This window comes from Pelodiscus sinensis, chromosome 10 (assembly GCF_052426305.1).
Source record: "Pelodiscus sinensis isolate ZL-2025 chromosome 10, ASM5242630v1, whole genome shotgun sequence".
Lineage (NCBI taxonomy): Eukaryota > Metazoa > Chordata > Testudines > Trionychidae > Pelodiscus > Pelodiscus sinensis.
The window spans coordinates 51,948,053-51,975,269 of record NC_143061.1 but is presented as its reverse complement, the minus strand read 5'-3'; the positions used below and the strand labels follow the sequence as shown (position 1 = coordinate 51,975,269).

Sequence of the window (27,217 nt, the reverse complement as noted above, 5' to 3'; positions counted from 1 at the left end):
GAAAAAGTTAAGGCACAGCTACATTCATGGCTTCTGATTAAAAAAAACACTTGGGAGGTAATTGAAATGGGGAGTCAGGGATACATAAATATATACCTACCTTAACTCCTGTCTCCTTTTTTGATCATTGATGGAGTCTTACCAATCTCTTTTTGAGTTTTTGTACTCTTTAGAATGGGGATGGGGAAAGAGAGAGTAGGCTCTCCATGAAATACACAAAATACTACAACTGCCTAACTAAACCAAGCATGAGGTCTCCTGCAAGGTTAACAGCACTTGCACTAAAATATACATTGTATGACTGTTAAGTGATTTAAAATAAATCTACATTAAGTGTTTCCAAGGTACCTCGACATCCTGAACACTGGATAAAGAAGTTGATTAAATCCAGAAGTGCTATATCCCTGTCTTGTTTATATGATTCAATCCAGTCGTCCACCACGGACTGTCAAGAAAAAAAGAAAACTTATCAGATATTCTTAAAAGGCTTTATAAATATAAATGACTTTTCAGAGTAAACTTTTCAGAAATTTATTTTATAACTGAGACTGTACTTCCCACAACTGTGTGAGTACAAATTCAGAAATCAACTTGCCTTCCCTTAGCTGGTGGAGACAGAACAAATACTGATAGAGCCTAGGTCTGCATACATTCTTTTCTAGCATTATATTATGATAGTTAGCTGTTCAAAGGCAAATTAAGAAAACAAAACTGTGTGCCTGAGGTATTTATTCAATCTAACTAGTTTTTGTTCTCAACATACATCCCGTCTTATTTCAGAACTCCACCAAGAAAAAAAATATTCAGCAGAGTAACCCTCTCTGGGGATCAGCATCTCATTTATTTTGCAAGACTGGAGTCTTCTAATGGTGATATTGGTCAATGAACCATGAGTCAGTTTTAAAATAGCGTATATGCTTTGGTTAAACAGTTGGTGATGGAAAACATATTCTAAACAAAAGAAAAATGAAAAAAGGTGAGACATCCTTACGTTGATTGCGACTAAAAAGCCACCCATGCCATTCCAACAAAAAGCTGAGCTATGGTCTGACAACTTGAGAAGGGATACTGGGGTAACACTTTTACAGTATTCAATCAAATTTACAACAGCCACCATCAACTGTTATAATAGCACAGAGGTGAACAGACAAGCAGACAGGGGCCAAGAGCCGTTTCATATGCTAGGTCACTGTGGATGAAGAGCCGGCTCAGCTGCATTAAGGATGTTAAAAAGCAGGTAACTGGCAAATCATGTCCATGATACAATTTGTACCAGCTTGTACTGGCTCCAGCACCACCCTCTGTCCCAGCTTGCACTGGCTCCAGCACCACTGCAGATCTGCATTGTAAATGTAGTAAGAGCGCCTAGGCTCTTACTACATTTAAAATGCAGCGCTACAGTGGAAGTAGCTCTCAGGGCTGCCACGAGCTGGGACTAAGCAGTCTCGGCTCAATCTGGCTCCGGGACTGCTGTTCCTCTGCCTCCCCTGCCCCCAGCCTCTTACATTGTAGAAAGGGTGCTCGGGGGAAACCAGCTTTTAAACCAGCTCCCCCCAGCACTGGCTCATGCTCTGCCCCCCTTGCGTGGAGGTAAGGAAGAGAGCGAGTAGTCGAGTAGTCACTTACATCCCTAAGCTGCATGATAAATTAAGGTACTGAATGAACACTGCCTGTCAATGGAAGAGAGCAACCAAGGAGTAGAAGACAGTATGGCACAGACACAAGACCAGCTGGAAAATGTACGTAGACAGACAGACAGACACAAGAGATATCTTCAGCTATTTGTCATGCAATAACTTCATCCTAAAAATCGTTAATGCTGGTACTCTAAAATTGGTGGAGTGGGAGGAGAGGTGTCACAAGGTATTACAGCAACTGGTGTGGGCAAAGAAATTTGTAGAGACTGAGGCAATGGAAAAAACTAGAAAAAAGCACCAACCTCTCTGCAGGAGCAAGAAGGTGGTCTGAGTTTCTTCTAGACCCCACCAACATGAAATCACTATCTTATGAGGGAAACAAAATAGGTGGGATTCTTCCCACATCTCAACACCATCGTCCCCTTAATCTAGAGCAGTGTTTCTCAAAGTGGGCTGCGGGCCTGCCTGGGTAAGCCACTGACAGGCCTGCACTGCTTTGTGTACCTAAAAGCATCTAGCCATAGAGCCTCAGCGCTATGGGAAGTGGCAGCCCGGGCCACGCCACTTTCCACAGCTTCCCTTGGCTGGAAACGGCAAACAGCAGCCAATGAGAGCTGAAAGACTCTGTGACTACTGACACTTTAGATAAAGCTGAGCAGGCCTGCCAGCAGCTTATGTGGGCGGGCCCACAGCCCTCTTCAGGAAACACTACTCTAGGGAGCAACATTACTAAAACAATTACACACATTTTTAACTGAGTCAAATGTTTCTATGTTTGTTTATTTTATATAATGGAAAGGAAACCACTTTTTAAAAAAACACATATTACTTTACACAAAAGCTAGTTGACTATTCTGGGGCAATGACTTACACAAGGTTTCATCTGGTCGAAGTCACTATTTTGGAGAGATTAAACTTTACCAGGAATTTCTTTACAATTAGTAACAATTTCAGCTTTACTTGCAACTAGTTTCTGTATTCTAACACTGTTGGAAAATAAGGGGAAGAAAAACAAGTTGTAGTCTCCAAATGTTTTGGTAAAGGGATTCTGCCACTTCTCAAATTGCTATAAAAGTAGAAATTCAGATGCCACTTTCGGGATTTCTAAATCAGAAACAAATGCTGACTTCGCCAGGTGGGCATGGTTACCAGGAATCTAGTTAGCTGGTAAAGGAAGAGCATCAAGGAGGGTAACTGCATACCAAAGCCTTAGACTTAGTATGGGATGAGCCAATTCACTGATGAGCATAAACCAGTAGACTTGTTCACAAATGCCCTCTGCTCCAATTAATCCTGGAGAGCATGAAGACAAAACTGACCATTTGTGCGATGCTTGGCAGTCAGAGTTTCTTTCTCCCTGGCATCTTGCTTTGGCACTTTTCATAATAAGAAACCTTGGCTTTGATGGGTTTATCAGCCATTTGGTCTCTGTCTGTCTCTCGCACACACACGCACACACACTGAAAACAAGTCTTACATATATTACTGGATCGTCTACTTGCAATATATAAAACCAAAATAAATTAAGGTACAAAAGTGTGGCCTCAAACTACAATACCAGTTTCGTACTGCATCATTACATTTTTTGCAGTTATTTTTTCTGTGTGACTTCCGATTTGATTAAAAAACATGTTCTATGAACTACCAGCTTATGATTTTCCCATATCTGTGTTTCTCACACCGAGTCCCCAATTCAGAAAAATGAAATCAATCATACCCCCTTCAACCTCACCATGGCTAGTTTAAGGGCTATCCCCTTTTTTATTTATTTAATTAACATGCCTGCAACATGCCTCATACTTCGGAAAGCGTTGGCGTATATCTTCATGTATGATATGATACTTCCTCACATCTTACATCCTTTGATGAACAGAGTAACAGTTAACAAAGTTGATGTTTAAAGTATCATCACTGGCATCTGAGTTAGCACACACCAAAACGAATGATGCAGTTCACACCTGAGAGCTATTATTTCAGTCTCTCTGCAAACTCAATCAGACATCTATGCATCCGTTACAGTCTTTTCATGGTTTTGAGGTTTTCTTTGCAACTTTAAGAGCTAGACACTGCTAAAATTCTAGAAAACTTTTAAAAGATCTCTTCCCCCTTCTCCCACGTAATCCTATGTGCCCTTCCAGAGCAGCCTCCCAAACCTTAGGAAATGCAGGTCCAATGCTAACATAGTAGGCATTCCTCCACATATATCTTAAGAGTTTTAAAATTCTTTTCAGAACTGAAACTGACAGAGCATTGGCAGCTTATAGGGGAGACTGAAACTTCCCAAACAGCAAGGTGTGTCCCTGCCAACACTTCAACCACATTGTCCCACCTCTGCAGGGCCACTGGGCTCCAGGGGTTGGGGCCACATCACACACTTTACTGGAGCTGTGAAGTCTCCAGTGGTGAAATGGTGCACTTTTCCTCCTGACACTTTTCCTCCAGGTCAGGGGGAGAGTTGCAGGCACTAATCAGCCTAGGGAAGGGACCAGGAGTTGCATGTGGGGGAGGTTTTGGGTTCCAGGGCACACAGGAGCAGTGTTGAGGGCTAGCCTTCCCAGGTAAGGCTTGTGAGTCACCTGTGGTCAGAGACATGATTTATATCTCCTCTACCAATGTAGCCTGTCATACAGTTGCAGCCTTTGACAGTCAAGAAGCTAAGGATCACCTAGAACACAGGATTATCATGGAATCAGAACCATAGAGCTAGAAGAGACCTCAGAAGGCCATCAAGTCCAACCCCTGCCCAAGGCAGGACCAATCCCAATTAAATCAACTCAGCCAGGGCTTTGTCAAGCCGAGACTTAAACACCTCTAGGGATGGAGACTCCACTACTTCCCTAGGTAACCCATTCCAGTGCTTCACCATTCTCCCAAGTAAAATACTTTTTCCTAATATCCAACCTAGACCTCTCCCACCACAACTTGAGACCATTGTTCCTTGTACTGCCATCCGTCACTACTGAGAACAGTCTCTCTCCATCTTTTTTGGAACCTCCCTTAAGGAAGTTGAAAGCTGCTATCAAATCTCCCCTCACTCTTCTCCTCTGCAGATTAAACAGACCCAACTCCCTCAGCCTCTCCTCGTAGGTCATATGCTCCAGCCCCCTAATCATTTTGGTCGCCCTCCGCTAGACCTTCTCCAATGCGTCCACATCCTTTCGGTAATTGGGGGCCCAACACTCCAGATGTGGCCTTACCAGAGCCTAATAAAGAGGAATAATCACATCTCTGGATCGACTGGCAATGCTCCTCTTAATGCAACCTAATATGCCATTAGCCTTCTTGGCTACAAGGGCACACTGTTGACTCATGTCCAGCTTCTCATCCACTGTAATCCCCAGGTCCTTTTCTGCAGAACTGCTACTTAGCTAGTTGGTCCCCAGCTTGTAACAATACTTGGGATTATTCCGTCCCAAGTGCAGGACTCTACACTTGTCCTTGTTGAACCTCGTCAGATTTCTTGTGGCCCAATCCTCCAATTTGTCTAAGTCACTCTGGACTCTATCCCTGCCCTCCAGCGTATTTACCTCTCCCCCTAGCTTAGTGTCATCCTTAAACTTGGTGAGGGTGCAATCAATCCCCTCATCCAGGTTATTAATAAAGGTGTTGATCAAGGTTACATCCTTGATCTTCTTGACTAATAGCCATCGATGGATATATACTCCAGGAATTTATAAATCTTTTTAAAATCCAGTTACGCTTTTGGCCTGTACAAAATCTCATGGCAATGAGAGCCACACGTTGACTGCATTCTGTGAAGAAGTATTCTCTTATGTTTACCTTAAGCCTTGTGCTTATTACTTTCAATTGGGAGATAGTAGTGTGAAGAAGTAAATGATACTTCCTTATTCAATTTTGCCACACCATTCTTGATTTTATAGAACTCTAAAAAATCCCCTCACACGGTCCTCTCTTTTCTAAGATAAAAAGACTTGGACTGTTCAACATCTCCTCATGCAAAACCTGTTTCATACCCCAAATAATTTTTATTGCCTTTTTCTTTGTACTTTTTCAAATTGAAATACATCTTGTTTGAGACGGGGTGACCAGAATTGCACACAGTATTCCAGGTGAGGACTACCATGAATTTACATTGTAGCATTATGATCTTTTCTATTTTTCTAACCCTTTGCAAAGGTTCTTAACATTCTGTTAAGGAGTCTTCAGACGTTTCCAGAGAATTATCCGTGCCAACTCCAAGAACACTTTGGGTGATAAAAGATAATTTAGACCCCATTATTTTGAATGCATAGTTGGAATTTTTCCCATGTGCACTACTTGGAATTTATGAATACTGAATTTCATCTCCCATTTTGTTGTCTAGTCATCCAATTTTGTGAGATCCCTTTGTAACTCTTCACAGTCTGCTTTGGACTAACCATCTTGAGTAATTTTCTATCCCCTGCAGACCTTGCCACACCACTCTTTACCTCTTTTATTCAAGCCATTTATGAATACATTGAACAGAGATTGGTCCCAGTACAAAGCCTTAGGTGACATCACTATTTAGCTCTTTCTACTGTGAAAACCTGCCTTTTATTCAAATAGCTACTGATCTATGAGAAGGTCTTCCCTCTTATACCATGACAGTTATATTACTCGAGTCTTTGATGAGTGACCTTCTCAAAGACTCTCTGAAAGTCCAAGCATACTATCTCCATTGGATTTCCCTTCTCCACATCTATTGGCCACCCACAAAGAATTCTAGAAGTTTGATGAGGCATGAGTTCCGTTTACAAGAGCAGAGTTGACTTCCTGAACAAAAGTATTCATCTCTATGTCTGATCATTCTGTTCTGTATTACAGTTTCAACCAATCTGCAGGGCACCCAAGTTAGATTTATTCACCTGTAACTGTCAAGATTGCATTTAGAGCTTTTAAAAAAAAATTGACGTCACATTAACTATCTTCCAATCATCTGGTACAAAGACAGATTTAAGAGGTACATAAGAGCGGCCGTACTGGGTCAGACCAAAGATCCATCTAGCCCAGTAGCCTGTCTGCTGACAGTGGCCAGCACCAGGTGCCCCAGAGGGAGTGGACTGAAGACAATTATCAAGTGATTTGTCTTGTGTCATCCATCTCCAGCCTCTGACAAACAGAGGCCAGGGACACCATTCCTATCTCCTGGCTAATAGCCTTTTGTGGACCTAACCTCCATGAATTTATCTAGCTTCTCTTTAAACTCTGTTATAGTTCTAGCCTTCACAGCCTCCTCTGGCAAGGAGTTCCACAGGTTGACTATGTGCTGTGTGAAGAAGAACGTTCGCTTATTAGTTTTAAATCTGCTACCCATTAATTTCATTTGGTGTCCTCTAGTCCTTATATTATGGGAACTAATGAATAACTTTTCTTTATTCACTCGCTCCACTCCACTCATGATTTTATATACCTCTATCATATCCCCCCTCAGTCTCCTCTTTTCCAAACTGAAAAGTCCCAGTAGCATTAGCCTCTCCTCATATGGGACCCGTTCCAAACCCCTGACCGTTTTAGTTGCCCTTTTCTGAACCCTTTCCAAGGCCAAAATATCTTTTTTGAGGCGAGGAGACCACATCTGTACACAGCAATCAAGATGTGGGCGTACCATAGTTTTATACAGGGGCAGTAAGATATTCTGGGTCTTATTTTCTATCCCTTTCTTAATAATTCCTAACATTCTATTTGCCTTTTTGACCGCCGCAGCATACTGTGTGGATGTTTTCAGAGAACTATCCACGATAACTCCAACATCTCTTTCCTGATTTGTTGTAGCCAAATTAGCCCCCATCATACTATATGGATAGTTGGGGTTATTTTTTCCAACGTGCATTACTTTACACTTATCCACAATAAACATCATTTGCCATTTTATTCCCCAATCATTCAGTTTTGTGAGATCTTTTTCAAGTTCTTCACAGTCTGCTTCTGTCTTGATTATCTTGAACGGTTTAGTATCATCCGCAAACTTTATGACCTCACTGCTTGCCCCTTTCTCTAGATCATTTATGAATAAGTTGAATAGGATTCGTCCTAGGACTGACCCTTGGGGGACACCACTAGTTACCCTTCTCCATTCTGAAAATTTACCATTTATTCCTATCCTTTGTTTCCTGTCTTTTAACCAGTTCTCAATCCAAGAGAGGACCTTCCCTCTTATCCCATGACAAGGTAAGTTTCACACACAGTAATTCTGCAATTTCACATTAATCCTGGTGGCATCTGAGATAGATGTAGGTCTAATCTGTTCCTTAAGAACACTTGGGTGAGTGCTCTATACACTCTTGATGACTTACTAGTTTAATTTATTGATTTTTTTCAATTATCTCTTCTACTGACGCCACAATCTGGGACAGGTCCTTGGTTTTGTCACCTACAAAGAACAGCTCATGTATGGAAATCTCAATCACACCCTCTGCAGTGAAAATTGATGGGGAAAAAAAAACTTATTTCGTTTCTCTGAACTTGCCTGGTCTTCCTTGAGTGCTCTTTTAGTAACTTGATTATCCAATGACCACATTGATTGGCATATTTCCAGCTTCTGAAGTTTTTAAAACTTTGTGTGGTTAGTTTCTTTTGGCAGTTGCTCTTCAAATACTTTTTTTGCCTTTTATATGGTTACACTTGATTTGCTAGAATTTATGCTCTTTACTATTTTCCCTACTGGATATCGTCTCCAATTTCTAAATGATCTCTTATGTCTCTAATTACCTGTATCACTCTTGTTTAAGGTAGCATTATTTTGGTTCTCTGAATTTTTATTTGGAAAGCTTTTCCTAATACGTAACTTAAATCTTCCAAGCTGCAGAGTCAACCCACTACTTTTTCTCCTAACTTTATTGAACAGGGCAATTAGATTGGTATCCATCACTGTCCTCTTTATAACATCCTAGAACATACTTTAAGACTCATCTGGTTCTTCCCTCAGTCTTCTCAAGTCTAAACTTGCCCAAATTTTTAAACTTTTCCTCAAAGGTTAGGTTATCTAATTATCACTTTTGCTACTTTCCTCTGGACTTTATTCAACTTATATACCTCTTTCCTGAAGTGTAACATCCAGAATTGGACACAGTAGTCCAGTGGAGAACTCATCAGTGCCAAGTAGGGGAACGCATGATACACCTGGAAAAACACTCAAAAAATGCTAGCCTTTTTGCAACTGCATCACAGGATTGATTCATATTCAAAACTACGATCCACTAAAATTCCTAGCTTTTCAGCAGCAGCAGCATTTAGCCAGTTATTCCCCATTTTGCACTTCTGCAATTGATTTTTCCTTCCTAAATAACTTTCCACTTCATTCAATTTCATTTGTTGAATTCCAATCAATTCTCCAAATTTGTCATGGTCATTTTTAATTCTAATCCACTCCTACAAAGAGCTTGCAACTTCTCTCACATTGGTATCATCTGCAAATTTTATAAGCATATTTTCCACTCCATTATCTAAGTCGTTAATGAGAATACTCAGTAGTAGTGGACCCAGAATAGACTCTTGTATGACACCCCCCCCCGCAGCTATATCCTACCATATTGACAGCAAACTCTTGATAACTACTCCAGGTACAGGATGTCAACCACCAGTGCGCATCCTCTTATAGTAATTTCTTCTACATGACATTTCCCTAGTTTGATTATGTGCATGTCATGTAGGACTATGTCAAAAGCCTTAATGAAATGAAGATATATTACTTCTTCCCATCCGTAGCGTTACTAACCCTATCAAAGACAAAAATTAGGTTGGTCAGGCAAAATTTGTTCTTGATAAAAACATGCTGGTTATTCCTTATAACTCTGTTATCTTCTAGTTGATTACCATGTTAATTTTTCCCAAATTAGCTATTTTCATTCATGAGTCTGACAATTCTGTCCTTTTCTATAGTTTCAACCAGTTTTACCAGTACTGAAGTTAGATTTACTGACCAGAAATTGTCAGGATCACCTCTAAAGACCTTTCAAAAAATTGGCACCACATTTGTCATTAGGTACAAATGATGATTTATCAATTATCAAAACTATAGTTAACAATTCTGGAAATTCACAATTGAGTTCTTTCAGAACTTTTAGGTGAATGCCATCTGGTCCTGGTGACTTATTACTGTTTACCAATTTGTTCCAAAAACTCCATCTGAGACAGTTCTTCATATTTCTCACATAAAAAGCATGGCTTTTGGAAAAACTATCTGCTAATGGTATCCACTGTCACATTCTGGATGTCTGGCAGGTAATATTCTGAGTAGGGATGTAATCAACTAGTTAAGTAGTCGACTACCCAATAAGCCTAGGCTTATCAGCTAGTCAAGTCACTATTCAGCTACTTGCTTTGCCCGCCTCCCCTCCCCCCCCACTGCCTCCATATCAGAGGCAGCAAGAGGGGGGAGCAGGAGCCTGTGCTTGGAGGGAGCTGGCTTTGGTTCCCTCTAGCACCATCTCCATGGGGGGAAGGCAGAGACACAGCGAGGGCCCCTGCTTCAGTCCTGGCTTGCGCTGGGCCCTCAACCACTGCACCTCTGATTTTCAAATGTAGTAAGAGCCACCAGGGTCCCCCACTGTGGTTCTGCCTTTTAAACGTAATAGTAAGAGGCAGCTCAACACATTTGTTGGAACTAAGTCTTTTGTATAATCTGTGTTTACTAAGAATGATGTACATTCCAAGCCAACTTTGTAGGCATGGCATGTGTAATCTTGAGTAATTTACCACAAATGATCACCATGTGCCCTAGTAGTTTTAGCACTGTGTGAGCATGAATTTGTGGACTGATTTGTGTTTTTGATATGGGGCTTCTGAATTTCAACATGGGTAGCAATGCTTTGATACTTGCCCTTGCGTTGTGCTCCAATGAAGTCCAATTGTTTACTAAACTGTTGATTTCCATTCATTTATTTGAAGACCTTACTCACGGAATAGTGTGATTGTGGTTTGAACAGCCTCCATCATGCCTCAGAATGTGGGTCCTTTGATTAGGCAATCATTTTGAAAGGCAAAAAACACAACTCCCTCTTTGTGTAAATGAGCAGCTATCACTAATGCTTCGGAGAAAACTCTTGATGTAGTGGCTAGAGCAGGGCTATATCCCAATTTGATTATTTCCAAAACTCATTGGTGTGATGTTATGGACGCTCAGATGTTGTAGAAAAGTCTGAGTTGATATTGAAAGGTCGGGGATGAGTTGGGTGTTACTGTTGCAACGTACATGAAGTCATTCGAAATATTGAGCAACTTTTCAAAATTGTAATTTTGAAGTTGCTGAAATGGGATGCAAGTGCTTGTGACTGAAGCCACCATCTACACTGGGATGTTGAAACTGGTGGGCTGTGTCTAGACTGGCAAGTTTTTCCACAAAAGCAGCTGCTTTGGGGGAAAAACTTGCCAGCTGTCTACACTGGCCGCTTGAATTTCTGTAAGAACACTGACTTCCTACTGTCTGAAACCAATGCTTCTTGTGGAAATACTATGCTGCTCCCATTCGGGGAAAGTCCCTTTTGCGCAAAGCTTTTGCGCAAAGGGCCAGTGTAGACGGCTCAGATTTGTTTTGCGCAAAAAAGCCCCGATCCCAAAAATGGCGATCGGGGCTTTTTTGCACAAAAGCGTGTCTAGATTGGCATGGACACTTTTTCACAAAAAGTGCTTTTGCGGAAAAGCTTCCGTGCCAATCTAAACGCTCTATTCCACAAATGCTTTTAATGGAAAACTTTTCCGTTAAAAGCATTTGCAGAAAATCATGCCAGTCTAGACGTAGCCGTGTTGTTTGTCATGTCATATCATATTTTGTCCATTCTTTGAGGAACCTCTGGCTCTCTGTTATGATTGGTATTTTCTTGCAGGTGAGGGAAGGAACTTATATGACTGGTATCTTCTCCTAGCATGCAGAAAGCAGCATGCTGAGTCTTTCATAGAATCAATGACTTCATCTGTCTTTTTTGCAAACAAATGTTCCTTATGGAAAGGCAAGTCTTTCACTTTCATTTGAAGTTCCTTTGGTGTTCCTAATGCCTAGAGTCATTATGCTCAGCACATTACCACAGCTATGGCTGTTGTTCTGGCAGAAAAATCTGCTAGGTCTAAGAATACCTGGAGTGCAATTTTTGGCCCTCTTTAAATATTGCCTGAAAGTGTGCATGGTTTTCCTCAGGCAGGTCAGTCATGAAAGTTGTCCATTTTACATAATTATCAGTCATATTTGGCAAGTAGAGAAGAACAGTTGGCCATTCAAAATTGAAGGGTGCCCAGAAAGTATACTTTGCATCCTGAATGGGTCAATTCATTTTTGTTCCTTATCTTGAGGCCGAAGTCTTGAACTGCAACTATTTGTTGTGATAGTGGGTAGCCTCAATAACTTACAAGTTGGGGGTCAAAAATGAAGCCAGCACATAGAAAATACTATGTGCCTTCTTGCCTTCTTACAAGTGTGCAGAATCAAAGCCAATGTCTGCCATGTTGTTTCTGCAGGGTCAAAGATGGCCACATTTTTGAGGAAACTTCTGAGGCAGAAGAGGGTTATAATACTTGTGCCAGCTTATGTTGGTTTATTTATCTCCTATAGAGGTATAACTTGACTTTATGCAGTTCTCTTAAACAGTTCATGGAATGGTTTAAAACTGTCCACCAAAGTCAGTGGTGACAGCATTATGGCCTTGTCTGGGGATGAAGAAGAAGAGTTGTGCACTGGTAACATGTCCTGGTCTGTGTCCTCTTTCCCTTCATGCATCGGAGACGATTGTGTAGGTGAACACAGGTGACAAAAGAGATCCCACCTCAGTGCTGTGGGTTCCCAATTTCCCATTGTACTGGAAAGTACATGGGAGACACATCCATGGTAGTCTGTATCATGGTTGCTACATATGATCGCCTGGGCTCATGTGTCTCTGCACTGGATGGTGGGTTTTTGCTGAAGAGAGCTGTGGGGATGCATCTTTTCCTCTTCATCACTTGAGAATCTGGCTAAGTCTTATTGGTTGTTAAGTCTGATTGGACCCACAAATGGGTGACTGTAGTGCTGATGATACTTCTAAGTCTCTCTGATTCACCAGTCTCTGCTGATACTGCTTTATGGGAAGTTGGTGCCATGGTGGTATACATAGGTCGGCATCAACCAGTGATGTTGTTTGGTCACTGCAATCAGTACAGATTTAGGCTCGTCTGCCAGTGTGGGTTGAGTATTCAGTGCCGAGGAGTGCAGCACAGTGCCTGTTGGGGTGGCCACAGTCAAGTCCCATATTGGTGAGCTCGGGATTCTGGCAAAAACATGTTTTTTATGGTCCCTCAGATCTCAGTGGTGCCTGGATCATCATGGCAGCTCCCCCTCATGCAGAATAGCATCAAGGTTAGTAACCTTGCAGGAGACTGCCTCTGCTTTTGTGGATTTCTCTGCAAAGAACAAGCCCTCTTTTTAGGTTTCACACGGGCATGCCCTCTTTTTACTTGAGAAGCAGGCAAAATTTTGTTTGCTTGTCTGTCTCCAGCTGGAGAGACTTCGCCAACAGAATCATTTTAAGATGGACATTCCTTTCCCAACAGGCTCTAGCCTTTAAGCCGCTACAGAGGGGACATTTCTGAGGTATAGGGATGTTAAATATAGGTTAATTAATTAATAGACTAGTCAATGAATTTTCCACTGACTAGTCGATTAGTTGATAAGTGGGGGAGCCGCAGCAGGGTTAGCTCCCGGCCACGAGAGCTAACCCTGCTGCAAGTCTGCCTTTTAAATGTATTAAGAGCTTGCTGGCTCTTGTTAGTCAAAGACTAACAAGTGAACAAAACATTTTTCTAAATTATTATCTAAGGAAATATCCCAATTCTTATATAACAACTATCTTAGAATTTTTCCAACTGTTTTAGGTATGGCCCTGAGCTCCACCTATAGACAAGAATGACTGAGAATGAACTGGAGGGTGCAGATTGTACACATGGTACTCAACACCGTTGACGTTGCAGGATTCCTATTGCTCGCACGACCCATGCCAACACTATTGCTTTAGATATCTGATTAATGGCACTGGGACATACTACCACCTAAAATGGAGCACTCACAGGGACTCCACTTGAAACAGAATTGATCCTGCAGTTTATATCTTGCCCTCAAAATAACAAAATCTTCTACAACCTTCAGTGTTCTCATCCAAAAGTCTACAATAATGCAGAACAGAAGTGAGGATAGCATGCAACCTTGCCTTACACCAAAAAAATCTTAAAAACTATTGTGTGTGTATCCTCTCAGTCCTGATGCAGACTTGTCATACACAACATACAAAAATCAACACCCTTTGCGGTAATTCCATACGGTCAAGAGTTCTCCTCTGTAAACACCAAAAAACACTTGCGTAAAAAAATCTATTAACTTAAAAATGATCTTTGGCAGATATTTCAAGCTTTTCTCAATAAATCTTCTCAGGGAATATAGCACATTTCACTATTTCTTTACATCACTCAACGTGTGTGTGAATGGTTCAGGGTGGCTGAGCACAGCGCCTTGACAGATTTCATCCAACAGGCTCTATGGTTAAAAATCTACCAGCTCAAACCTTCACAATGTCACAACAGTTCACGAATTGTGATGCCAGCTGTCTGGATACTAGAAAAAGCTTTTTAGAATACACTCTTGTACACCTTCTCATGTTCTCTTGCTTTTCTTTCCATCCATTCTTTCATCTCTTAACTTCCTTGCCTTAATCTGCAATGGGAAGGCTTGAAATCTCTGAAACCCTGGGAGCTATGCTGAATGAAAACTAACTCTTGATAGGATCACCAAAGACAGATAAGTTTGAAGCGTAGAAGCCAGATTAAAGGCAGTCAACCAATGTAGGTTATTGAGAATCAGGCTACCACACACAAAAAAGACAGTTACAGAAACAAACCATACGCAAGTGTCAGACTTGCAAATACCAATACCAACTGTGGAGAAATACAACTCACTGGAAAGAAGACAAGATAGTTCTGGCCAACCAGTAAATTTAGCCGAAGCTATGACAATGGAGAATCAAAATTGCAAGGAAGTGCACCATCTGAAATGGTATCTTTACAAGTATGGTTAAGACAAGAATTGGGTGTTCGAATGTTAGATCACTTTGGATGACAGGCAGAACACCATAAGTTAAAGATATAAAAATCTTTGGCCTAATTATATTTGAACTGAGTGAGATCAGATGAACTGGACAAGGCAAATTATCATCAGTGTGACTGTTTTCTATTCAGGAAGAGAGGATGATAAACTTGAGGAATATGAATACTTATTATTGAGAAAAGAAACTACTGAAAAATTGGAACATGTTAATTAAAGAATATTGACTGTTCACTGTTGAGCCATGAAAAAGTCACAGTTCTTCAGGGCCAACAAATGATAACAAACAGATCAAATATTTTTATGAGACAGAGCAATATGAAGAAATCTGACATTGTTATCTTGATGAAAGTGCTATGTGCCAGGTTGCTAGATATGAACACTGATGCCTACGTTTGTTATTATATTGCCTGAGTTGTGGGTTAGTCTATATAGTTGAATAAACTATCTTCCCTGTTTCCTTTTTGTGATAGGTATATGTATGCCAATTGTCTTGAGCATGGCTCATGAGTCTTTTAATGTATGGAGCGAGGCATTGGCTAACTCGGCAAAGAGCTTGGTGCCCTCAAAGGTAAGTCTTTGTGGACTAAACCTCTCAGGGGAAACCAGAGAGTTGGAGCCATGAAGCTCACCTCAACTCTACTGCAGACATGACAGATCTTGCTGCTGTATCTGCGGAATCTAACGCAGCCTGTAGTGCCATCCTAGAAATTAAGGCACTCTTGCCGATGTCTGACAAATTGTTTCCTCTTGATATCCAGGAGGAAGTCAATAAAAGGATGTTAAGTGATCAAATATGTTGTGTGTACGTTTTGCGAGAAGCACTGTATGATTCAAGATTCTGAGCTGCAGGCTGGCTGACGAGTATGCCTTCCCGCCTATCAGATCTGGTCTCTTCCATTCCTTGTCATAAGGGACTATATGGGGTGTTTGCTATCTGCTTCTCTTATTAACAGCATTCACCATTAGGAAATTTCAGCTGGGGTGGGAGAATGAAAAGTCTGCTCCTTTGGAAGCAACATAGTACTTTTTATCTGACCTCTTGCATGTGGGAGGTACCGTGGCAGGTACCAGAGGGTTTTTGCTAGGTCCCTCAAGACGTCATTCATGGGGATAACTAGTGTGGCGTGTGGAGAGGCATGAAGTATATTTGTCAACTTATGCTGGGTTTCTGGCATGGCTGATAAAGATGTTTCTAGGGTATCTGCCAATCTTCTAAAATTTTCTTGAAAAGTTTTAAAATCATCCCCTGCTATTGGAGATGGGGGCATGATTGTGTCACCCGGAGATGAGGATGACAGGTGTGTGGGTGGGGGCGATTCAGGCATTTGGTCCTCACCTGTCATAGCCATATCCTCCTCCTCCAGGTTGGAGATAGAATGAGCAGGTGACTGAACCGTGGATGCCTGAGATCTCTGTGCCGGAGAAGGCTGCTGTGCCCTGTAAGTTGCTCATGGGTCTCAGTAAGGCCAGTTGGGAGGGATGGATGGTGGGTTGGCACTGCTGTGGTTGTTTAGTCGGCTTAGGCAAGGAGTGCCTTGGGGTATGCACCTGGATAGGATTATCATCATCACTAGACAATGGCAGAGCTGAGTTCACCAGGGTAGGTAACAGGCTGCACTGCGATATATTCGGGGTGCCATCTGTGCTGATTTGGGCGTCACCAGCACCAAGGAAACGAAGAGCTACACACTGGTAGTGAACAGCTGCAGAACTACCAAAAGAGGGAGAAGCACAGCTGCCAGAGGAATCTTTGCCAACGGTATTGGTTACTTAGAGTGAGTCAGTACCGTCTGTTTAGTGTCCACCAATTGTTTAGACTATGCCGATTGTACTGTGGGTGGCAGTGTGGTGGTACTTGAAGCTGAGGCTGAGTGTGGCCTGGTCGGTTCACACAGTGTTTTGGTTGGCACCAACAAAGACAGTTTTTGCTCGGCCTCTGTCCATGCACTGGAAGAAGATCAAGCTTTCTCTTTAGAGTCTCACACTTTGTCATTACTGGACCCCACTGACTGCTTGCTTTTCCGGTACCTTCGGTGAGGCCAGTGCAGGGGCAGCCTTCTTCTGAAGAGAGTGCATCCTTGAGGGGCAATCAGCCCCTGAGGAAGAGTGAGATCTCTTCTTGGGTACTTGAGCCTTGGTAGGGTCTTTTGGTCTTGATCTTCCTGGAACTGCTCTCTCAGATGGGAGACATAGTGTGCTCTAGATACAAACACAATGCATCGTTTTCTTCAGGAGCATCATTTTTAATTGCAGCTCCCTGGCCTTTCTAGTTCTCATTGGCCTCACCTGAACAGCAGACACACTGAAATAGGACTGGATAGCCTGCAGGTTATGCACCTTTTAAAACCAGGCCAACCAGGAATGCCCCAATAGAGAGAAATATTAATAGTTGTTAAAACGGTATTATAGAGCTAACAAAATCTAATCTAGCTATACTAACAATGACAGGAAAAAAATTTAACTACACTGCAAATAGAACTGTAACTAACAGCTGAAAAAAAAAAGAGAAACTGCTACTAACTACTATCTAATACTAATACTATCTAACTAACAGTTGAGGGCAACTGCTAAGCTGTGACCAAAGCCGGTTGCTGTAGAGAAGGAACTGCAGGGACGGTTGGCTGTGCATGCAGAATAGCAGTTTCAAACGTTGCACACTGACAGCCCCGCATGTACAACTGACGATGGGCTCTGCTACCTAAAATCTCCAATTGGAAGCACAGAGGCGCTCAGACACTTAAGATGGAGCACCCACAGGGACACTCCTCAAAGAACTAATGTAGATTTTTGAAAAACTTAAAAAACAACAGTGGTCCTGTAGTACTTTAGAGACAAACAAAAATATATAAATACTATTATGAGCTTTCATGGGCACAGCCCACTTCGTAACAACCATGTAATGGCTTAACAACCATGTAAAAGAAGCGGTGAGAGATAAAAAGGCATCTTTTAAAAAGTGGAAGTCAAATCCTAGTGAGGTAAATAGAAAGGAGCGTAAACACTGCCAAATTAAGTGTAAAAATGTAATAAGAAAAGCCAAAAAGGAGTTTGAAGAACAGTTAGCTAAATACTCAAAGGTAATAATAAAATGTTTTTTAAGTACATCAGAAGCAGGAAGCCTGCTAAACAACCAGTGGGGCCCCTGAACGATCAAGATACAAAAGGAACCTTTAAAGACGATAAAGTCATTGCGGAGAAACTAAATGAATTCTTTGCTTAAGTCTTCATGGCTGAGGATGTTAGGGAGATTCCCAAACCTGACCCTTTGTAGGTGACAAATCTGAAGACTTGTTACAGATTGAAGTGTCATTAGAGGAGGTTTTGGAATTAATTGATAAACTTAACAGTGACAAGGCACCAGGACCAGATGGCATTCACCCTAGAATTCTGAAAGAACTCAAATGAGAAATTGTGGAACTATTAACTGTGGTTTGTAACCTATCCTTTAAATCAGCTTCTGTACCCAACGAATGGAAGATAGCTAATTTAACACCAATATTTAAAAAGGGCTCTAGTGGTGATCCCGGCAATCCCAGACCAGTAAGTCTAACATCAGTACCGGGCAAATTAGTTGAAACAATAATAAAGAATAAAATTGTCAGACACATAGAACATAATTTGTTTGGCAAAAGTCAACAGTTTCTGTAAAGGGAAATCATGTCTTACTAATCTATTAGAGTTCTTTGAAGGGATCAACAAACATGTGGACAAGGGGGATCCAGTAGATATAGTGTACTTAGATTTCCAGAAAGCCTTTGACAAGGTCCCTCATCAAAGCCTCTCACGTAAATTAAGTTGTCATGGGATAAGAGGGAAGATCCTTTCCTGGACTGAGGACTGGTTAAAAAACAGGAAACAAAGGGTAGGAATAAATGGTAAATTTTCAGAATGGAGAGGGGTAACTAGTGGTGTCCCCCAAGGGTCAGCTCTAGGACCAATTCTATTCAACTTAATCATAAGTGATCTAGAGAAAGGGGCAAGCAGTGAGGTAGTAAAGTTTGCGGATGATACTAAACCATTCAGGATAGTCAAGACAGAAGCAGACTCTGAAGAACTTGAAAAAGATCTCACAAAACTAAGTGATTGGGCAACAAAATGGCAAATGAAATTTAATGTGGATAAATGTAAACGAATGTACATTGGAAAAAATAATCCCGACTATCCATATAATATGACAGGGGTTAATTTAGCTACAACTAATCTGGAAAGAGATCTTGGTATCATCGTGGATAGTTCTCTGAAGACATCCACGCAAACAGGATGTTAGGAATAATTTAAAAAGGGATAGAGAATAAGACAGAGAATATCTTATTGCCCTTATATAAATCCATGGTATAACCACATCTGGAATACTGCATACAGATGTGGTCTCCTCATCTCAAAAAAGATATACTGACATTAGAAAAGGTTCAGAGAAGGGCAACTAAAATGATTAGGGGTTTGGAACGGGTCCCATATGAGGAGAGATTAAAGAGAGTGGAACTTTTCAGCTTGGAAAAGAGAAGACTGAGTGGGAATATGATAGAGGTATATAAAATCATGAGTGGTGTGGAGGAAGTGAATAAAGAAAAGTTATTTACTTGTTCCCATAATACAAGAACTAGGGGCTACCAAATGAAACTAAGGGGCAGCAGGTTTAAAAGAAATAAAAGGAAGTTCTTCTTCACACAGCGCATAGTCAATCTGTGGAACTCCTTGCCTGAGGAGGTTGTGAAGGCTAGGACTCTATCAGGGTTTAAAAGAGAACTAGATACATTCATGGAGGTTAAGTCCATTAATGGTTATTAGCCAGCATGGGTAAGGAATGGTGTCCCTAGCTTCTGTTTGTCAGAGGGTGGAGATGGATGGCAGGAGAGAGATCGCTTGATCAGTCACTTTTCAGTTCACTCCCTCTGGGATACCTGGCATTGGCCAGTCGGCAGACAGGGTACTGGGTTGGATGAACCTTTGGTCTGACCCAGTATGGCCATTCTTATGTTCTTCAGATGACAAATATGGAGCAAGGGGCCCAGAGTTTGAAATATCATTATCATTAAAATAATATCAGATCTGTTAGTAACAGACTAACACAGCTACCCCTCTGTAGATTTTAGAGTACTTAGTTTCAACCTTCATTATGGCAGAGCTTTTGCTCTTCTATAATAATAATAATAATAATTAATTTGGCATTTAAAATATATGAAAACAAGACCTTGAAAAGGTTTGAATTAGGGATGTTAAGTAACAGTTAATTTAATAGTCGAATAACCTCATGAATTCTTATCAGTTACTCATTTAGTCTATAGTCCCCAGTGGCGGGACCGGCAGCCAGTGCGCTCTGGGCCCAATCCCTAGGAGCCCCCTGTCACTCTGTGCTGCTACCTCTGGGGTGTCAGGTGGGAACTGGTACACAAGGGGGGACACTTTAAAAACCAGTTCCCCTCACGGACTGGCTGCTTGCCAGCAGCATGGGATGGTAGCAGCCCCTGACCGGGGAGTGCGGAGTCTGAGCTTCCAGACCCAGTGCAAGACAGAACTGAGCCAGGCTGCGGGTCTACCTGACTCGAAATACACTTTAAATGCAGAGCTGCAGCAGAGGTAAGTCCCAGACCCAGTGCAAGCTGGGCTCCTAGCTAGCTCACTAAAGAATTTATTTGTGGGGGGCGGGGAAATGTATGTAGTCTATAGCATTAACCAATAAGCATTTGCTTATCAGTTAATTGACTATACTATTACATCCCAAGTTTGAATCAAGATGAACAGGACCAAATCACAAAAATGTGCAAAAATATAGCTCCTTTTTGAGATTTATTAATTCCTTCCTTACGTCTCACAGGTAGAGAACCTCTTAGAAGACTCACTAAAAAGATAAAGCATGGGTGTTCACAAATCCTTAAAAAATTATTTCAAACAGATCGAAGAGTGATTAACCATCTGATGCTGAAATACTATGATATAAAAGGAATCTGTAATGCAGAATAGATGTATGGGGACATCAATATTACAAAATCATCAGTCAGTAGCACTTGCTTCCAACAAACAATTTCCAAAATAGCAAAAACATACTCAAATACAGAAAGAATTCCTACTCATACACCAAGTTTGACCAGTATCTCCTGGGCCATGATCATATCCATGCTGACACAGGCAACAAACCTCTGGAATCAATAATGAAAACACAAACGGGTCCAAAGTTTCTTGAAATAATATTCATAAAAATTGAAAAATATCATTTGGATGCACAATGCAAGAGAGTATTTGATGTTCATCCTGATGTTCGGATTATATACACTTTTTATCATCAGCATGAGTGCCAAAAGACAGGGATAGCTTGACAGCTCTTAATTATGAAATCTTCTGCATGCACCAGGAGGCAGAGTTTCATCAGGAACATAAACCCAGCAGAACTCTATTGTGTGACAGATCAACAGGTGCCTCAGATAGAGACATAGCCAAAGCACTGTCAATTGTAGTCTTTATGCCAAGATGAACAAACAGGAAGACATCTGCCAAGTCACTTGGATTTTTTTGTATAGCCACCACTCAATTCAAATATCTTCACACTACAAAATGGTATTATATATAAAGGCAGCAGATGAAAATCTAAACATCTGAAATCCTGAAATGCTAGCTTTCATAAACAGAAGCCTGTTGGTACGGAAGCATATTTACATGAGTTCCAAGATTTCTTACATCGGCCAAACATAAGCAGTGAGGTCAAAGATCTCATACACCAGGGCTTTATCTGCAGTGAATTCTGCAATTCAATAAAGCATATCACTCAATGTTGAACAAAATATTTAATTTACCACAAAGTAAGTCATGCATGAACCCAGGTATATTACCATATTAAGTATCTCTCATAATTGTGGATTATAAATATCTGGTTTTATTAGGAAAAATATCATGCACACAAGAGCAGCTTCCACCACTGAATGCTACAAAGAATCAGCACAGATTGCCAGAGACTGTTCATACAGATAATGGATCTCTGTGGGTCTGTAAGTAAATTTTCAGTTTGCAACATAAGCAGAATTTGAACATCACAACCAGTCTAATGGAAAAGCAAAAGCAGCACTCAAGATTACCTAGTAACTGCTTTAAAAAAAAAAAAAAAAAAAAAAAAAGGTATACTGGCATGACAAAGACCCCTGGATAGCATCGCTTGACTGGAAAAACACACCAACAGAAGGCATGTACAGCAGGCCAGCACATACCGCACACCACATACAGACTCGGTTACATACAGAACAACTTTTGAACAAAGCTGCCTTGGAGAGAACAAATTAAACAGCAATGACAACAAGACAGACCCTACAACTTAGAATCATAGAGCGGGAAGAGACCTCAAAAGGCCATCAAGTCCAGCCCCCTGCCCAAGGCAGGACCAATCCCAATTAAATCAACCCAGCCAGGGCTTTGTCAAGCCAGGATTTAAAAACCTCTAGAGATGGAGACTCCACTACTTCCCTAGGTAACCCATTCCAGTGCTTCCCCATCCTCCTAGTGAAATAGTTTTTCCTAATATCAAACCTGCACCTCTCCCACCACAATTTGAGACCATTGCTCCTTCTACTGCCATCCATCACTACTGCGAACAGCCTTTCTCCATCTTTTTTGGAACCTCCCTTAAGCAAGTTGAAGGCTGTTATCAAATCTTCCCTTACTCTTCTCTTCTGTAGACTAAACAGACCCAACTCCATCAGCCTCTCCTCGTAGTTCATATGCTCCAGCCCCCTAATCATTTTGGTCGCCCTCCACTGGACCCTCTCCAATGCATCCACATCCTTCCTGTAATTGGGGGCCCAGAACTGGACACAATACTCCAGATGTGGCCTCACCAGAGCCTAATAAAGAGGAATTATCACATCTCTGGATTGACTGGCAATGCTCCTCTTAATGCAACCTAGTGCCATTAGCCTTCTTGGCTACAAGGGCACACTGTTGACTCATGTCCAGCTTCTCATCCACTGTAATCCCCAGGTCCTTTTCTGCAGAACTGCTACTTAGCTAATTGGTTCCCAGCCTGTAACAATACTTGGGATTCTTCCGTCCCAAGTGCAGGACTTTGCACTTGTCCTTGGTGAACCTCATCAGATTTCTTGTGGCCCAATTGTCCAATTTGTCTAAGTCATTAGACTCTATCCCTTCCCTCCAGTGTGTATACCTCTCCCCCTAGCTTAGTGTCGTCTGCAGACTTGCTGAGGGTGCAAACCATCCCCTCATTCATTAATAAAGATGTTGAACAAAACCAGTCGTAGAACCGAACCTTGGGGCACTCCGCTAGAAACCGACCGCCAACCTGACATCAAGCCGTTGATCACTACCCACTGGGCCCGACCTTCCAGTCAGCTTTCTACCCATCTTTCCATCCATTTATCCAATCTACTTTCCCTTAACTTGCTGGCAAGAATGTTGTGCAAGACAGTATCAAAAGCCTTGCTAAAGTCAAGGTATATCACATCCACTGACTTCCCCATATCCAGTTACCTAACCAAAGAAGGTAATCAGATTGGTCAGGTATGACTTGCCCTTCATGAATCCATGCTGACTATTCCTGATCACCTTCCCCTCTTCCAAGTGCTTCAAAATGGATTCCTTAAGGATCCCCTCCATGATTTTTCCAGGGACTGAGGTAAGACTGACTGTCCTGTAGTTCCTTGGATTGTCCTTCTTCCCCTTTTTAAAGATGGACACTACATTAAGGCTCCTCAATGACATTTGCCAACTCCTTCAATACCCTCGGATGTATTAAGTCCAGACCCATGGATCTGTGTATGTTTAGCTTTTCTAAATAGTTCCTAACCTGTTCTTTCCCCACCGAGGGCTGTCCACCTTCGTCCCATATTGCGTCACTTAGCACATTAGTCTGGGAAGTGACCCTGTCTGTGAAGACAGAGGCAAAGAAAGCATTAAGTACTTCAGCTTGCCCCACATCATCTGTCACTAGGTTACTGCCCTCATCCAGGAGGGGCCCCAGACCCTCTCTGATCACCTTCTCGCTAACATGCCTGTAGAAACCTTTCTTCTTGTCCTTCACATCCCTTGCGAGTTGAAATTCCAATTGCACTTTCGCCTTCCTGATAACTCCCCTGCATTCTCGAGCTATACATTTATACCTCTCCCTAGTAATCTGTCCAAGGTACCAAAATGCTTCTTGAACTCCACAAAGGGTAGTCAATGTGAGTAAGAGACAAGGGGTAGGGAATATTTGCAAAGAGTAGCACATGGTAAAAATGCAAACAACTAACTTTGCAACTATAATTTTCTTAAAACCACTACCAAAAAATTATCCTGAACAGAAAATGCAAATGAATCTTCCCACAGGTCAGGAAACAAGGAGAGTCTGCAATGAATGTCAAGTAAGTTCTGTTGAGCTTCATGAATTGGCAAACACAATGTCAGAAAAATGTAGGAGCACAGAAGTCTCCTGAGGGCAAATGGCAACAGAAGAAAGGCCTGAAAATTAAACTACATGAAGTTAAGTTGTTTTGTAATTTCAAAGACTATGTTATAATGAAAAAGATTAAGTTTCCATTACAGAGAGATATTACAGCTCACACTATTAAAAATGTAACAGTGCACATGTATATACTTTTAGTGCCCTAAGTAATATTTTTTATTGAACCAATTTCTGTTGGTGAAAGACAAGCCTTCAAATTTAGATAGAGCTCTTCAAGTCTAAGCTTGAAAGCTTGTCTCCCCCACCAACATAAGTGGTCCAATAAAATGTACTACATTACCTTCCTTCTCTCCCTAATATCCAGGGACCACCACAGCTACAACAATCTCTACAACTCAGTATGGGGAAGGAATGAAAAGGGAGAAAAGGCATATATATCCACATCTCACCAGTTTTTAACCTTGTTTTCTGAAACACTGGTGAATGTGGTTTTTCTCTGTCTACCTGTGCAATTAAATAAGTGTTAAGCCACATTTGAGTGTAGCAGGGATGTGAACAGGCAACCAATTAACCAGTAAGCATCACCCTTATTGGGTGGTGCTTATCAAGTAGCCATTAACTGGCTCCCCAAGCAGCCAGCCCCAGCACAGGGGCTGGGACCTGGCAGCCAGCGTAGCCAGCTCCAGCACTAATTCAGGGGCAGGGAGCCAGGAGCCAGTGGCAACCCCAGCCTCAGCATGGGGGCTAGAAGCGGGCAGAGCAGGAGCCCCATAGGCTGGGGGGAGAGGGGGAGAGAGAGAACCTGGAGCTATGAGATCCCACTATGTTGATTAACTTAATGTTTAACCATTTAACTGATTAACCAGGCTTTTACATCCCTAATCTATGGTAACACCCATTGTCAGTAATGTCATTCTTTAGTGTTGACAGAGGCAAAAATTTCACCTAGCTAAATGCCTAGCTACTACTGAAAATGGGACTTGGGTATTTCTGAAAATGGTGGCCAGCCCTCCATGACTCTCTGAGCCGCTAGTAGTCCTGTGCCATAGCAGGGAGCTCTGGCAGGCTGCCTGCCTGATGCAGTCCTAGCAACACCACTCCCAGAAGTGGCCGGCTGTCCCTAGCAAGCACGTCTCTGCGTGCCCCTTGTGAGGACAAAGGCAGCAGGTCTCCACCCTCAGCACCATCCTCACAGTTGCAGGGGTGGAGCATATGGGCCCAGGCAGCACACAGAAACCTAGTGCCCTCCTCCCACCAAGGGTCTCACAGTGACACATCTGCCCCCGGTAGCTCCTTTGAGTGGCATAGGGCCATCATGGCATTCAGGTAGCCTTTCTGCCTGTGCGCCCCAGGAACTGCCTTTGGTAAGCACCTCCTAACAAGGGTCAGAACCTGCACTTTGCATACCCTTTCGCATCCCAACCCTCTGACCCAAATCAAAACCTCCTCTTGGACCAGAGCTTCCCAGATCCTGCACCCCAACACCCTGATGTGTCAGACTCCCCTCCTGCATCGTAACTCCCTCTCAGACCCCATACTCACTCTTGCTCCCCAAGCCTCAGAACCTACCTGTAGCTCCCTCCTGCAGCCAAACTCCACCCCGGACTCCACACCCCCTCCATTTAGGTAATTGAAATGTGCAGCCCGTGACCACTTACCAACATCCTTGGAGTGGCCCCTCTCCAAAAATTATTGCCCACCCCTACATTAGAGTGACCTCACATACACTACTACTTGCTTTGTGCACCCAGGACTCCGCCCTCTAAACACCCCCTCTTCCAACAAGCTTAGCATGCTTATTTCACAATAAATAAGTAAAACTACCACTTCCCCTAACTCAATTCCTTCTTCAGGAGCTTCAGGGGGTAGCTGAGTTAGTCTGTTACAGAAAAAAAACAGCAAGCAAATGGTCTGGTAGCACTTTATAGACTAACAAGACATGTAGATGGTATCATGAGCTTTCATGGGCACAGCCCACTTCTTCAGATGACCAGAATTATGACTAGAGGATAAGAAACTCGAAATAAATAGAAGGGAAGGAGGGGGGGAAGGGGAAGAGAAAGATGCTCTGTCGCCCACCCCCCTACCTCTATACATAAAGTATCAGGAGAAAGGGTGCTAAACCTGAGTAGATAAAGATCAAAGTCAGTGGAAGGATTGCTAAAACAGGAAGGATACAATTCAGAAAGCTTTTAGCACCTTCAGCGATAAAGGCTCCACCGCCCCATATCTTGATTAAATCCTTCTGAATTGAATCAAAAGTTCACAACACACACACACGCACACACACACACACACAAATTTCTCCTTAGAAATTCTCCAAGAACAGACTGTACAGTTGGAGTCTGTTTCACCACATATATATCTTGCTATACATGTCCCATTTAGAAAAGAAGGAATACAACTACTTTCTAAGCAACTGACAAAGGCACTCAAAAAATAAAGTCTCCAGCAGCAAAGCAGTCATTTCTACCTTTTCTCTGGCTTCGATTTATATCAATAGCTCTCAGATAAACATCCAACACAGATGATTTATCTGTTCCTTCATAATAAAACTGAAAATTAATATTTCAAACAATCCTTTGGGATCCTGCCAAAACAAAACTGAACATTTGTTGAAAAACAAAAGCGAAAGCTCTGATGAAGTAAACCAAAATGAAGAAAACACACCAGAAAGCATTCCATAGTTCTCTTATAAGATTTGTTCTGTCTTCACCTACTAGATAAAAAGGATAAATTTAACATCCTCAAATTCACAAAATATAAGAGACTTTAGAATTCTGATCTTCTTAAGGATTACTCCTTTCTTAAGGATTAATGTGCGTTCCCTACATTAATGCACAACTGAGTCCTTTCTTGGATTAATGTCTGGTTGGTAAAAGTTCCAAAGGGTTTCTGAGTCTTCAGACAGTCTCATTTTCAAAACTGACTTAAGCACTTAGGAGTCAAAGTGCTGCTAAAAGTCAATAAGACTTGGATTCTTAAGTTCATTAGGCAGCTTTTGAAATTGGGACTTAGCCTAAGTCATTTAAGATACAATTTTCAAAAGCACCTATGTGGCTTAGCCCAAATTTCCCGAAGAGATGCTTATACATATAAAAGCAACAGGCAGCCTCTGGGCCAACTGCACTGGCTGCTGCAGAAGTCATGGAAGTTCCA

The 27,217-nt window shown here is 41.9% G+C and overlaps 1 protein-coding gene across 2 annotated transcripts in view; it reads right to left on the bottom strand.

The window, feature by feature from the left end:
- The window catches only part of STAG1 (STAG1 cohesin complex component), a 296,109-nt gene that overhangs the window by 173,161 nt on the left and 95,731 nt on the right, over nt 1-27,217 (bottom strand). For both annotated transcript variants that reach the window (XM_089780890.1, XM_089780891.1), the window contains exon 6: nt 349-445. In XM_089780890.1, coding sequence (XP_089637016.1) covers nt 349-445 — 97 coding nt within the window. The remainder of the gene's footprint in view (nt 1-348; nt 446-27,217) is intronic.